General features: G+C 44.6%; 1 protein-coding gene across 2 annotated transcripts in view; it reads left to right on the top strand.

Annotated features, from left to right (window-relative positions):
- POLR3A (RNA polymerase III subunit A) overlaps positions 1 to 15,090 on the top strand; it is a 42,522-nt gene that overhangs the window by 14,069 nt on the left and 13,363 nt on the right. Inside the window, exons 13-22 of one of the 2 annotated variants that reach the window (XM_074374293.1) lie at positions 151 to 278; positions 426 to 564; positions 1,836 to 2,000; positions 4,655 to 4,827; positions 6,169 to 6,280; positions 7,156 to 7,274; positions 8,900 to 9,037; positions 10,838 to 11,008; positions 12,083 to 12,196; positions 13,217 to 13,252. In XM_074374293.1, coding sequence (XP_074230394.1) covers positions 151 to 278; positions 426 to 564; positions 1,836 to 2,000; positions 4,655 to 4,827; positions 6,169 to 6,280; positions 7,156 to 7,274; positions 8,900 to 9,037; positions 10,838 to 11,008; positions 12,083 to 12,196; positions 13,217 to 13,252 — 1,295 coding nt within the window. The remainder of the gene's footprint in view (positions 1 to 150; positions 279 to 425; positions 565 to 1,835; positions 2,001 to 4,654; positions 4,828 to 6,168; positions 6,281 to 7,155; positions 7,275 to 8,899; positions 9,038 to 10,837; positions 11,009 to 12,082; positions 12,197 to 13,216; positions 13,253 to 15,090) is intronic. The other variant, XM_074374294.1, reaches the window with a different exon arrangement.

The raw sequence follows: 15,090 nt of genomic DNA, 5'->3' as shown, positions 1-15,090 counted from the left end.
TCTCGTTGGAAGAGAGAGCCAATAAGTGGCTGTATGTTTTACCTCACTCTCCCAGTAATAGTTCACATTTATTTTAAAATTGAAACCTTGTGACTTTTCTCACAATTGTATTCCTCTTCTTTGTTTTGTATTGTTTCTTAATGTTCTCAGGTGCCTATCTCCTCACTCTTAAGGACACTTTCTTTGACCGAGCCAAGGCTTGCCAAATCATCGCTTCAATATTGGTGGGCAAGGATGAGAAAATTAAAGTCCGCCTCCCGCCCCCTACGATATTAAAGGTTTGTACGCCAGCTGTGTGTGTGACTGTACGGATGTCCTGATGCCGGGTTGGCGGGTGATCCCTGGACAGTCTTGCCTCATTTGTGTGAAGGGCGGTTGAGGCCAGGCTCAGCCAGCTGATGCTCTGGCTTCCTTCCCTCCTTCAGCCTGTCACCTTGTGGACGGGAAAGCAGATCTTCAGTGTCATCCTCAGACCCAGCGATGACAATCCAGTGAGAGCCAACCTCCGAACCAAGGGCAAGCAGTACTGTGGCAAAGGAGAAGATCTCTGTGTCAATGATTCCTGTGAGTTCAAGCAACAGGGTGGGGCTAAGAGGTCAGGAGAGCAAGTGGCCAATAGTTGCCATCACTTAGTCCGGAAATCCCATGTTTCCCTAAGGCCTTAGGCAGGAACTTTGTTTTTCAGGGAAATGCATCTGGTATTTCTCTAAAAGGTAAAGATCATATAGACACATGACCAACCCAGTGATTAGAATGTTCTCTCCAAATGTGTTTTGTCTTAAATGACTTGTTTCTGTCAATTAACGCAAATCCTTTTATTCTACCCTTTTTTGTTGTTTTTTGCCATACAAGAGTCTCATTATTTAAGGCATATAATTTACTCTTTTATGTCCAAAAATGTGTTCATTGTCTAAAAGTAGGACTAAAATGTATAACTGAAAAGACTGTAATCTTTTTTGCCTGCCTCACCTGGTCAGTAGGTTTTTTTGATACCATGAAGATCAAATGTGAGAGGATTTAATTGCAAGCCATCTGTGTCACCTAGACTGGTTCAACCCAAAGTCTGATCCACAGACCAGTGCATTCAGGCAGCATTGACTGTCTAGATACTGGCTTTAACAGGCAGTTCCCCAGCTGGCTGCTTTAAGTGGCACTGATTTAGACTGGGTTTTGCTAGCAAGGCCTTGTCACCAGAAGTGGATCTGCAGGACTCTGTACTGAAGAACTGAACTGCAGAGTCTCTCTGAAGGTCGGGATTTTCTGCTGTCTCATGTTGAAGAATAAACGTTTTGAAGAGCACCAATTTTTCCCAGGTCTATAACCATTCTTTTGAAAATAACACTCTGGTCTTTTAGGTATTTTGGCTTCTTGTTTTAGACTGGGTTCCATTTCTTTCTAGATACAAATTTCATTTTGTTCTTGTTTAGGCTATTTGTGATGGTACCATTGTTAGTTTTCAATATCTTAGGTGTGTGACAAAGTGCTTTATAAACAGCGGTGTGTGTACATGATTGAATTGATGCTCAAAATATCCCCATGACATAAAGACGGCAAGAGCTTGGTACTGTCATCCACAGTTCACAGATAAGGGGGGTCAACTAGCACACTTCACAGTTAGGACTAGAGAGTAACTAACTAGACCTTTCATGCTTTTCAAAGGTTTTTAGGTTTCTCTTTTTTCTTTCCTCAAAAAAAAAGTTTTTTAAGATAATTTCTATTTGCTCTGCTTTAACTTTTAATACAGGAACAAATTTTCTCAACTGCCTCAAGTTGATTTCAGAATGAGGCAAAGTAATAATTGTTTGTGTAAGTGCATAATCATTGTTTCCTTCCAGACGTTACCATCCAGAACAGCGAGTTGATGAGTGGCAGCATGGACAAAGGAACCCTGGGATCAGGATCCAAGAACAATATTTTTTATATTTTGCTACGAGACTGGGGGCAGAACGAAGCTGCCGATGCAATGTCACGGCTTGCCAGGCTGGCTCCCGTCTACCTCTGTGAGTATCAGCCTCCTCGTTTTGTGGCTGTAAGTTGTTGGGGTTTAGGGGGTTATTTTACTGTTGTTTCATCCCCCCACCCCACACACATACCCACACAAAGAAAAGGATACTTGTCCCAGGCTAAGCCATTTATGCTTTTCTTAATGAAATGAATTCTATACTGACTAGTTTGGCTACAGATTTGAATTTGCTTTTCCGTGCTCGGCTCAAAAGCTACAGTAGCTCCCTAATGCCTGTCAGATAGAGTTGTTGCATAAAAGGCCCTTCATGAGCTGCTTCCAAGGTACCTACCTGTGCACGGCTGTCATCTCTGGGATGATTCAGCTCTACCAGGTTACTCAGTATTGTCCTACTGTGTCACACTGTTCTGTTTCCTTTGCTTGCTTGTGCTTGGAGCATGCCACGGGTCAGATTTTCTGTATGCCCCTGAACGTCTTTAGTCCACTCTTACACTTGACTCTGGCTGGATTTGAGAGTCTTTGTTATTTCTGGCATCCTGAAAGCTCACAATGATGCAACCTTGGGATGGGTCTTTTATCATTCATAGCCCTGAGCATTCTGTTCTAGGTAAGCTCTCTTAATCTGCAACATGTGTCCCTCAGTTCTGGATTTTTTATTATTATTATTCTTTTCTCTCCTTTGCTTTCTCTGTTCTTTTTGGAATTTCTGTTAATTGCCTAAAAGAGTTCTTGGATTGATTCTCTGATTTTCTTATCTTCTTTACACTGTTGTCCATTTCTTTGTTTCTGAATTCACTTTTAACAGTTCTAGTGATCTTTTTTTAATTTTTGCTATCATATCTTTAGTTTCTAACCATTGTTTTTATTTACAGGCAGTTCTTCTTTCTTCCTTCCTTCCCTCCTATCCTTCATCCCCAGATACATCTTCTCTATCACTGTGAGAGAATATTACTCAGTTTTATTTGTTCCCTGAGTTATCTCTTTCTTTTAAGTTTGTTTATTTCTGTTTGTTTGTTGTCTTCTGTCTTTCATGGTAGAGACTTTCCTCAAATGTCTGGTGGTCCCTGGTTGTCATTCCTATTGTAGGAGTGAAGCACTAAAGCCCTGATTGGAAATGGAGCTCACTGGTCAACGGACCTCTCAGTTCCTTGATTGAGCTGGACACCCGCTTTTTTATTGAGCTACCAAATATCCCCATCAGTTACACTTTTCTCTAGGCAGACTTGGTTTCTCCAGAGACATACCTTCTAATCTCAGTCTCCTTCCCAAAGGTAGAGACCTGGCTGCTGCAATTCTGGGGGCTGGACCGGGAATGGGGCTAAGGGATCTCAGCCATGGAATATGCCCTGATTTTCAGTCATCCCCGCCCGTCTACGCCTAGTGCTTCCCTACCCCGCAAATCCAGAGGCTGTCTGCTTCCACTCCTGGGGAGTAAACTCCCATCTCCCACGGGAGTCAGGGCCTGGTGCCTGTTTCTCAGATAGGCAGGCCTCAGAGACATCACAGCTTTGGTTCCAGACCACCACAATAAAGCGAAAATCACAGTCAGGCAAGTCACATGAAGTTTTTGGTTTTCCAGTGCATGTAAAAGTTATGTTTACACTACACTGTAGTCTGTTAAGTGTGCAATAGCATTGTGTCTTAAAAAACGATGTGCATACCTTAATTAAAATTACTTCATAGCTAAAAAATGCTGATCATCTGAGCCTTCAGTGAGTCCTAGTAGTAACATCAGATACCACTGATCACAGATCACTGGAACAAATACAATAGTGAAAAAGTTTGAAATATTGTGTCCAGAATTTGACACAGGCACAGAGTAACCAAATGCTTTTGGAAACATGGTGCTGATAGACTTGCTCAACACAAGGTTGCCACAGACCTTCAATAATGTAGAAAATGCAGTCTCTGTGAAGTACAGTAAAACGAGGTGTGCTGGTACAAACTTTCCACCAGGGTTCCCTGTCTCTGGTACATACATCATCTCCAGCAGAACCTAAGGATTTCGTCTCTGAGACTTTCTAGGCTCAGGGGCCCTCCTTTCCACAGCCACTTTTGGGCATCCCCTTCCCCACCTTACTAAGCCAGGCACCTCCCATCCACCCACTTGCTACAGATATTAGGGTTAGGATTATTGATGATGTATAGTTCAATCAAAGGTGAAGTTTACACTTGTCTCTTATTCTCTGTATTTTTTAATGATTTCTGAAAAGAGAATCGGGGCAGAGAGGTCTCTGCAATGCTCTAAGAACTACCAGTCAGTTGGCTCACTTCCATGACTGGCTTTCTCAGATTCTCTTTAGTATTTGGTGGTGGTCTGCTTTATGTCCAGTTAGCTGAAACATCATTGTACTCCCCGCTAGGTTGTGAGGTCTCCGAGAGGAGCCAGTGAGTCTTAGTCGTTTTTGTGTAACTGCCTATAAACTGATACAGGAAGGTTTTTGGGAGGGATGGGGCAAGGTAATTAGGTTTATTTGTTTATTTATTTTCTAGAGGAGGCACTAGGGATTGAACCCAGGACCCCTTGCATGCTAAGCATGTGCTCTACCACTGAGCTATACCCTCCCCTATGAAGTTTTTATTTAATTGCTTTGTGACAGAGTCTCTGAAGGTATAAACTTGGTTCCATGCAGTGGGTTGACTAATGTCTTTGGCTCTCTCTTCCTGCTTCACCTGCCAACTTTTCTACAGCTAACCGTGGGTTCTCAATTGGAATTGGTGACGTCACGCCTGGCCAGGGACTGCTGAAGGCGAAGTACGAGCTGCTGAACGCTGGCTATAAAAAATGTGATGAGTACATCGAAGCCCTGAACACGGGCAAGCTGCAGCAGCAGCCAGGCTGCACTGCTGAGGAGACCCTAGAGGTGAGCCTGGCTCTTCGTGTCAGTTTAGCCACCTCATCGCTGGGTGGCGCTGCAGGCCGTGAAGACAAGGCAGCAGAGGGACGTGGGAAGGAAAGGCAGCGTCCCATCTCTGCCCTACACTGCCTGTGTGTGTTCTCATTTGTCTAGTGAGGAGAGGGCCTCCCATCAAATCTGTTGCATCCCTTCCGAGTTTCACATTCTGGGTGGTGAGAACACGGCCATCTGTTCATCCAGGCACACGGGGCTACTCTTGTTCCAGCGTCACACTTGGGCCCTATCTGTAGCCGGTACTTCAGTGCCTCTGCCCTTTCTGTTTCCATCATCATCCGACTAGAGACTGACACCGCAGCTCTTTGAATGAAGAGTCTTTGAAAGAGACTCGGTTAATTCATGTCTGAGAGTCACATACCGGCCTGCTGCCCCCTCACATCTGAAGCTAGGCTAGCTGAGAACTGGACCCGCACATGCCAGAGTCAGAATCACCTGCAGCTTCTGAGAGCCCTGTGTTTTCCCTGAAGCAGTCCAGGTCAGCAGTCTGATTGTACCAGGGTGCTGCCTGGCTCTCTTCTGCCTCCCCGGTATCCTGGGGCTCAGAGCTTTAACTCTGAGTTAAAGCTTCTTAAGAATGGAAGACAGGCTTTGAGCAATAAGAAATTTTCTGACGAACTGAACTTTCTAAAGCAAAGAGAAAGCAGAGTTGTGTGAGGTGTTCACAATGAGCTCATTCTTAATCTCACTATATCTTAAAGAGAAACAGAGAGAGAGAGAAAGAAATGGATGTTTCTCACCTAGAATATTACTTGAGGCCTCGACTGTACTCATTTTTAATGGAACCTTGTCCCCTACCTGATTCAGCCTCCTAAGTTGTGGAATGACAATCTGGATGAGCTCATGGACTAGAATATTCCTATAGAGTCACCTCATCACATGCTTGACTGGTGGGAATTCAAATGTGTGCTTGGCAAGAAAAAGCAGAGAGACAGATTTTATAAATAGTACCAGCAATTCTCTTTCAGTACATACTACATATCGTACTTTATCAGATATTCAGGTGTGTATACACGCAGTGACACGTATACAGATACATTGTCATATAGGGTGCTGTCTGCAAAGCCGTGTACATTCTATTTTATTGGCCATTTAAAGGGTTTTCCAAGATTTGTTACTAATCATTTTTTTCTTGCACACTGATTGTAGAACCTTCTAGAATATGTCAATCTGTATAGATGGGACATCTTGGTCTTCTTTATCTGCTGGAAATCTGACGTCTTGCTGAAATTTTTCACATTTCCTTAAATGCCGTGTTGAATGTGTATGGTCACGGAGCCTTTCTCCCGGCAGGCTTTGATCCTGAAGGAGCTGTCTGTGATCCGAGACCACGCCGGCAGCGCCTGCCTCCGGGAGCTGGATAAGAGCAACAGCCCCCTCACCATGGCTCTGTGCGGCTCCAAAGGTGAGTGCCCCCGCTGGCCGCTGCTGTCACTGCACCCTCCATGTGGGCTGGCCGGTCGTGTTCCAGGAAACAAGAGTCAGAACTTCAGGCCTTTCGTTTATACGGACATATACCTGTTTAAATCATACACGTAAAAAGAGACTTTATTATTTGCATTTTAGGAAGTCTAACTCCTTTGGAGAAACTTGTTGGTTGTGTGTGGATTTCTGAGTTTAAGGGTGCTTTGAGCACACTTGACTTTATTTTTAAAAAAAGAGAAAAAAAGAAAAGCCAAGGATTTTAAAAATAATGTATTTAATGATAGTTAAAAACACTCAACTTTCATAGTTAGCAGGACCTAAAAGCATTAGGTTTCATGATACTGCATTCCAACTCAAAACCTCCCTGCTTCTCCTATTTCTGTGAATTTTTGGCCATTCTGTCTAATGTCTGTAACCTCGCTGGCTGTCTCTCACCTCACGTTCTCCTACTCCCTGCTCTGGTACACACCCTGCACTTCCCCATTCCTGCGTCTTTGCTTCCCACTCTTCCCTCACTTTGGAATTCTTCCCCTATGTCTTCTATGTCTAAGTCATAATGTCCTCCAAAAGTCCAGCTGGTTGCTGCTGCCTTATTGAAGCCTCATCTGGAAGTCTTTCCTCCAACCCCAAAGTGTTGGTTTGCCCCAAGCACCTCTAAGGGCTCACTCTGCCTTTTTTGTGTTACTGACAGCTCCACTCTGTATTGTTCTGTCTTTCACTGTCCCTAGACTATGAACTTTTTGAAGATAAGGCCCTGTGCTATGTTGTGTTCCTGTTTTATCCCACAGATCTGCTTGCACTTCAGTTAATGTTATTTCGTTAAAAGAATGTTACATTCCTGACCTGCTTCCCCAGGTTCCTTTATTAACATATCACAGATGATTGCCTGTGTGGGACAGCAAGCCATCAGTGGCTCCCGAGTGCCAGATGGCTTTGAAAACAGGTCCTTGCCTCACTTTGAAAAGCACTCAAAGGTAAGCAGTAGTGGGTCAGGCACGACATTGAAGGACAACCTTCAGCGGTGCAGGAAAGAGTGATTGAAGCTCTGGGGATGCCAACCAGGCAACTCCTAGAGCTGGTGTGTAAGGGTGGGGGTGTTCAGGGTTATTCCATCTGCAGCCTATACTAAGACATGTAGAAGGAGCCTTGTTAAATTCAGAGCTATAAAGCTTGGACCAGTGCCCTCTTGTGTATTTTCTCTCAGATTCCCATCCGACTTACCTGAAGTAATTAAAATGTGTAGTTGCCTTCTGTGTGCTTTCAATCTGTATGCTTTTTGTCGGGGGCACTTACTGAAAAGTGTAAGAATTTTTAAATAGTGATCATGTGAACTACAGTAAAACAACCAGTAAATTCCAAGTTTTCTTTGGAATTCTTAAACTCTGCTTTTAGATGACTTCTGGGTTCCATGGGTACTCATGCCTGAGCACTAGTGTCAGCGTAGTGAGGGAGAGAGGCAAATCTGTGTCGGGGTTTTCTGGGATTTGAGGGAAGACAGCTGTTAAACTTAAATCTGAGGAACTTGGAGCAAATTTGGTCACTTGGGTTTGAAGTCAGCTGTTATTCCCGCTAAAGCACAGATGCCCCAGCTGCTCCTGCCCTGTGGACCTGCAGGGTTCCTGTTCAGCCCCTCCTGGGAAGACAGGACTGCTGTACTGAGAAAGGACCGATATTTTCTGTATCTGAACTCAGATTCTCTGCCCTAGATCAGAGTTCACTAGCGGTCAGACAGCCAGCTGGCCACTGGAATGGTACCTGCCTGTGCTCATCAGGCTGAGAGTCAAAGCCTGACCAACTTAGAAGAGAGGCCAGGGGCATCCAGTGCTAGACATCAGGATAGATGTGCTTACCTGGAAATGCCTGTGAGTGTGCCAGCTGCCCCTTAAACAAAATATGGAAGCAAGAGGTTAGCCTATTTCCCTAGGCTGACCTCCAAGGAACACAGACCTTTCCAGATCAGAGGCCGTTTGGTATTTCGTATGGTGTTTTGTATATGTATGTATTTTTTAACAGTTTTTTTTAGATAACCTTTTATATATCATAGTATTCACCCGTTTAAAGTATGCAGTTCAGAGACTTAGTATATTCACAGAGTTGTGTGATCATCGTCACAGTCTAATTTTAAAATATTTTCAGTGCCCCAGGATGAATTCCCGTAAACGATAACAGCATGCAATTATGTTTTGGAGGTGGGCAGGTCTGGCCTGCAGGAAGGGTGTCTTGAGTGGGTAGTTTCCCAGGGCAGGGGCACGCTGCCGCAGTCAGCAGGGCGCCCTCTGAGCTTAGGTCCTTGACTGCGTGCCCGCTCCAGGGATAGCAGCCCAGGCTTCGGTTTCCCTCTCCTGAGCCACTTGGCTGCCACTGGCACTAGCACCAGCCCTGGCTGGGACCTTGCCCTCCTTGTCTCTGGTAAAGATAGTTTGGGCCAAATTATTTCTTTTAGGAAAGGGCATAAAACATGAGAGAGAGTACATTGGCCAGATGTTTATAGTCTATAGATGAAGCATTTTCTGATTTGAATGGGTTTTGGAATTGTGGACCTTAAACTTTGTTTGTTTTTTTTTCTTTTCTTTTCTTTTTTTTTCCTGCTTCTCTTTAGCTACCAGCCGCCAAAGGCTTTGTGGCTAATAGCTTCTATTCCGGTTTGACACCAACCGAGTTTTTCTTTCACACGATGGCTGGCCGGGAAGGTCTGGTCGACACAGCCGTGAAGACTGCTGAAACAGGATACATGCAGGTAACTGGAAGAAATGTAGGCCCTTAGCAGTGGAGCAGGACAGGGCCTGCAGATCCTGATCACTGTGTTTGCATACTTTGTACCTGAGCTCTAATTAATCTAGTCTTGGTATTTAAAAGGAAAAATTGAGAGATGTAGTAGGTGCCCTAGAAATAAACATCATAAAATGGTAATATTTTCCAAATCATGTAATATTCCTCGAACGATGAAGACCAGGTCGGAATCGTGTACCAAAGCCCTGCTGGAGGACAGCATGGACCGGAGGTGCATCCTGGGGCACTCTGTCAAATCTCACTGAGTCTCTGCTCCCAGATACACGGAGATGGGGCGACAGTACCTACCTCCTGGTATGAGTTGAGAAAGCTCTGCTTCTCACTGTGCAGCTGTTTATGTCGCCCATTGTTCATATCATTCTGAGGGACTCCAAGAACTTGTTCCAGTGCCTGCAGGAGGGCTTGGACACTTGCAGGACACTCCGCTGTGTGTACAACTGTAGAATGGTAGGCTCGGGGGACAGAGCTGAGCTAGATGCTTTCCTGTGCCTGATGCTGCTCAGAGTGCCACGAAAGTACCTGACGGCAGAGGGGTGAAAATCCATCCCCGTTTTGTTCTTCCATAAGACCACAAGCAAAGGATTTCTCTCCAGTCTCTAGTTCTCATTTCTACTCTATACTCCATACATAATCTATGTTTGTTTCCTATGTTTTTATCTACTTAACAACACATGATGAAGTTAACACTCCAAGTTGCTGGGCCACGAACTGCTGTGGCTTTGTGTCCCCTCTCTCCCCACTGGGGATTGTGAAGCACGGCCCTTTGCAAGCTGGGAAACCAGGAATGATAAACCAGAGATGCGAAAGAGTGAGCCAGAACAAACAGGGATGAGGAGGGTGAGATGGGCTCGAGTCAGTAGACACCTGTTTCCATAACCTCATCTGTACCTCGTGTAGCAGTGCTGATACTGCTTCCCTTTTAATCATCTTTTCTTGGGAAGTTGCCCTTTAGTTTTGAAGTGTGCTGCTTTTGTCAGAAATCTAACAGACTGTGAAATGCTCTTACCACTCCTGCTAGAATGTCTATTGACTTTATTTTTCGTCTTTACTTTTTGAAGTAGAGAGTATGGCTTTCCCCGACCAGTGTGTTAACCTAGAACAAGTTAGTTCTGGCATGAAGGGTTTTTGTTTGGTAGTTGCCTGGAGGAAGACTTTTTTCTTTTCTCTTTAACTCACTGGGCCCCCATCACATTGCTGGCTGGAGTGTTCTGGTGGAAGGTCCTCCCTAAGCAGTTTTGAGAAATGGCTGCTGCCTGCTGGTTCAGACACAATGCTGTTCCTGTTCTCTCTTCTTCCCCACCATCCCAGAAGAGGGCCTGCACCTGATCCTCTGTAATTCATACTGAAGTCCACAGGGGTCCTGGATTAAGTTGTGCTTAGACATGTAAAGCAATTGCATTAATTTATACCTTAGGGAGACAGAGAGGAAAGGCAAATAGCCTAGGAAAACAGTGTTTGCAGAGTCCTTTGGGGGTAATAGGGTCTAAATTGCATGTATTCTAAAACACACTCAAGTGCTGGAGGTTAGAACATGTCCTAAATCCCACTCCACAGGCTAGTGAGGCACTTGTGGGTTCGTTGTTCTTGGGGTCGGGGGACTCTTTTAGGAGATACCTAATAAAAATGTTTTTATGCAATTAAGTGCTGTTAACCTTGAAACTCAGAGTTGCAAATCTCATCCTCTGCACACGTGACTAGTCTTCTCAAAGCAGCTGAGCTTTTGTTTCCTCTCCTCCTTTTCCTGCAGAGAAGGCTCGTGAAGTCCCTTGAAGATCTTTGCTCGCAGTATGATTTGACAGTCCGAAGCTCTACGGGCGATATCATCCAGTTCATTTATGGGGGAGATGGCTTAGATCCTGCAGCTATGGAGGGGAAAGATGAACCCTTAGAGTTCAAAAGGGTTCTGGACAACATCAAAGTAAGATTAAGCATTATATCTGGGGTTAGAGTATTTTCGCGGGCGTTTCTTTAGAAGGAATGTACCCTTTGGCATAGCACACAGTTAATGCTGTCATGTCTACTGAGTTAGTATTTTTCTTTTTGTGTTACTCTGCATAATTTTCCTAAATATTTAAGGAAAAATAGTTTCTCAATTTCAAAGTCTAGTTATTGGTGGTAATCAAATGCCAATGGAAGAGGGCTTTGACTTCATGTCTGTGTCTAGTAAAGTGTGATAGAGATGATGTTAAAGTCATGGTGGAGAAGCAGGCACATTTCACATATTTTAACTGGGAGTATAATTTAGAACAACCTTTTTGAGAGGTAGTTGGACAATACTGATCTGAACTTAAATGTGAGTGCCTTTGACCAACATTTAAATTTCACTTATAGGAATTTGCCCTACAGAAATGATGTAAGTTTGCCGGGAATGTTTTTCCAGCATTGTTTATAGCAGGCGTGGACCATCAGTAGAGGACAGGTCAAATCATAATGGTCTGTCCATACATTAGAGTGATGTGCAGCCATTAAAACTTTGGGGAACCTATGAGCTTGGGGGTGGGGAGTATTTTCACTCTTGAAATTTTGGGTTTAAAAACAAACAATATGTGGTTTTAGTGCAAGTCTGGGGCGGGGTGAAGGTTGGGGGGTAATGGCACAATACCCACTGAATAATATACAAGTCTTTGTGTAAGATGGAGTTTCAGTTTATCCTGTTTTCACCTTCATGTTAAAGGTAGAGTCTAAAATTGGTTTTTAGTGGGGAGGGTATAGCTTAAGTGGGAGAGCGCGTGCTTAGCATGCACAAGGTTCTGGGTTCAATCCCCCGTACCTCCTCTATACATGAATGAATGAATGAATCAGTGAACAAGCCTAGTTACCCCCCTCCCCATAAATAAATAAGTTAATTAAATGAAATCGGTTTTGAAAGAAAAAACATCAGATTGCTAAAAGCTCTGAGTAAGGTCGTTTTGTCTCTTGTAAATGTCTTTTTTAAATACTACTGGCCTTCCACCGCCCCCACACATCACACCATTTCCTTTTGATACTTGAGGCAGTCTTCCCGTGCCAGAGCGAGCCTGCTCTCAGTAAGAACGAACTGCTCCTGACCGCCGAGTCGATCATGAAGAAGAACGAGTTTCTCTGCTGCCAGGACATCTTCCTGCAGGTGAGCTCCGCGGGGGCTGGACACCCAGCTGGACTGTCACCAGGAAGTTGTCTGCAAGTGCCCACAGTGGATTTCATAAGCTAGGGGGTGTTTGTGTAAGAGTATTTCTTGTTAAAAAAAAAAATTCAAGAATGGCCTAGGCAAAATTTCAGCCGTCAACATAAAGGATTTATCTTACGTTTTTTTTAGTTGATGTCTTTTTGCACAAGTGTTTTGCTGTTAGAAGAAAAATGCTTTAGTTAGAAAACTGACTTTTTTAAACCCCGTCCCTATTGACTGCTTACAACCCAGGTTCTCATCCTACGGGCCAATTCCTTCCTCGGTCATTCTGAATCCCAATGATTTTTAATAGTAGAGGCATTGTTTTAATACCACTTACTGTATTTTGTACGATAAGTAACACAGTGGCACTTATTTAATACCATTATTATTTTTAATTGCTTTTTTCTTGCCATAATGCACATTAGAAATGACAGAGTCAGCCTTCCTCTTTCTTCCAGGGAGCTGTTACTATGACATCTTCGGAACATTTTTTTTTTAAGTTTGTTTTTTGTTTGTTCTGGTTTTTGGGTGGGTTTGTTTTTTGTTTGTTTGTCTTTTAATTTCCCTGACCTGCTCCAGCAGCTCCTTTCTGCTTATAATCATGGCTATACTCAAAAGCAAAGGGATACAGGGATCAGTAGGTGGTTTCCTTTGTGTACTGGTTGGTGATTCAAGTATAGCACAAAATGTATCCCTTTAATATATTAAAAAGAAAAACAGTAAAAGACTTAAGCAAGAATGGTTTAAAGGAAGCGCTTCATTCCTTCCTTTTACATATTGAGGTGTGAAAAAGAGACTCTTACAGGTCTTAATATATTTAAAACTAAGAGTCTGGCTAGGCTGAGTGCCTTTTGTTTTGTTTTTCACGTATTTTCTTTCTTTTTTTTTTTTTTTTCTCTTAAATAATGAATGAGAATCATGATTTGGTTTTTCTACATGGTTATAGTTACTTATTTATGTTTCTGTTTCTCCTCGAAGACCTTAACTGAGACAGGCTATGAGAAATACAACGAGGTAACGTACTCGTGCGCTGTGACTGCTAAGTGTAGGGGGGCTGGCTCTGCAGCCCCCAGATGTCTGCCAGCCCCAGCGGCGGTGGGTTTCTGTCCCAGTTCCAGCAGAGAGGCTTCCCTGTTCATCACTTCACACTGGTTCCTTTCTTGCTTTTTACAAGGCTTAACGGTGCCCGACAGTATTTGTGGATTCAGTGAGCACTTGTTCAGCCATCCCCATGTGTCATATGCCCTGTAAGTCATGGGGACACAGAGGGGACTAAATGTGGCCTTGCCCTCCAGTGGCTCACAGTCTGAGCTCAGATTTGCCAGGAGGTTCCAAAATCCACCAGCCAGATCTGTCTGAGCCCCTGAAATGTTCTCTGGCTCTAACCAGGGTGAGAGTCAAGGAGACAGTGGCAGCTGCTGGGTGGCATTGAGCCCAGGCCCTGCCAGCGGCCGACACCCGTGCTCACAGATGCACCATGACTGAGTGTGAGAATTAACTGCTGGTCAGCCATGTGATTAATTGCCTGCCGATTGCCACGTCCTGAGTTCCCTGAGCATGCATGGATTGATTCAGCTGAATTCTTAGTAGCTTATTTCAGTTTTCATATCCAAAAAGTAAGTTTTTTTCCTTTTAACCTAACTGCCAGGATATCTGCCCTAATTCTCATGTCAGGGAAGTCATTCCTTTCAGCAAAGCCACTGGAAGCATGTCCACGTGGGTGGCAGCTGAAAGGTGTCACAGCCAGTGCCTGAGCTGGGGAATGGCGTGAGGTGTGTACTCTTTACTGCTCGTGTGTGCAGAGTTCCTCACAAGTGAAAATCGCCTGGGTCTGCTTGGCCTTGGGCTCGTGCTCTGGTTTTCCTGAGCCAACAGGTTGGGCAGCCTTGCACACCTGGCAGTCGAATGGCAACATCCAGGCCAAGAGGGCTTTCAGAAGCTCGCCCTCAAGGACACAGCCACAGCTAGACAAGTAGGAGGAAATCATCCATGTGATGGGCTCTTAGTACTGGGTGATAAGGAGGGAAGATTAAGTGGTAGCGGGTGTCATTGCCTTTTAGGCAGAGCCACACCAGGAGAGATTGTTCCACTGCCCTCTCCAGCTCTGGTTTCCACCTCTGGTTTGTAATAACTAAGTACATCAGAAAGTGTGTCCTCAAACTTGTAATTAATTAAGGGAAATTACATTTCCCTGTGGTCTGGGAGGGGCAGTACAGTCATTCCACCCATTCCCGTATTCTCAAAACTGCCCTGAGTCAGACCAGAGTGGAAGATCAGCAGACCCAGGACTGCATAACCTGCGGCAGCCTCTGAAGGATGCTGCTGCTGAGTGGTGTGTGCTGTCAGCTCATCTGAGATGGGCGCTGAGAGTCAGGTCCACGGTGCTGGCCTGTGACCCTGGCAGCAGGGTGCAGATGGGTGTGCTTCATTAAAGTTCACCGTACCCTCTCTGTAGGAACCCCAGAAGAGGTGCTGGCTGATCCCAGTTCTAGCAGTGACCTCGAGGCTGGGCTTACTTCATAGACACACTATAAATTGTAAAGCAGATGGGATTCCCCCTCAGAGTGGTTGCTAGAAAACTTAGGCCTATGGTCTCCAGCCCTGCCCCGTGGACCCTCCATGGGATGTACTTCTCATCTCCTTTCTTGCTCCATTTCATCGTCATCCCAGGGTTTAGAGTGCTGTTCTTAAATTCAGTGGGAATAGCAGATATGCTGCTGTTTCATTTCCAGCTTTGAGAGTAGTTTCCTGGAGACCTTACAAAGTTCTCATTGTGTGTGGGAAGGGAGTGTGAGACTGGGGGAGTGATGCAGAGGTGAGAGTCAGAGACAAAGCTGGGACTTGGGAGCGTT

Source organism: Camelus bactrianus, chromosome 11 (assembly GCF_048773025.1).
Source record: "Camelus bactrianus isolate YW-2024 breed Bactrian camel chromosome 11, ASM4877302v1, whole genome shotgun sequence".
NCBI classification, from domain to species: Eukaryota; Metazoa; Chordata; class Mammalia; order Artiodactyla; family Camelidae; genus Camelus; species Camelus bactrianus.
This window is presented reverse-complemented; position numbering and strand designations above follow the sequence as displayed.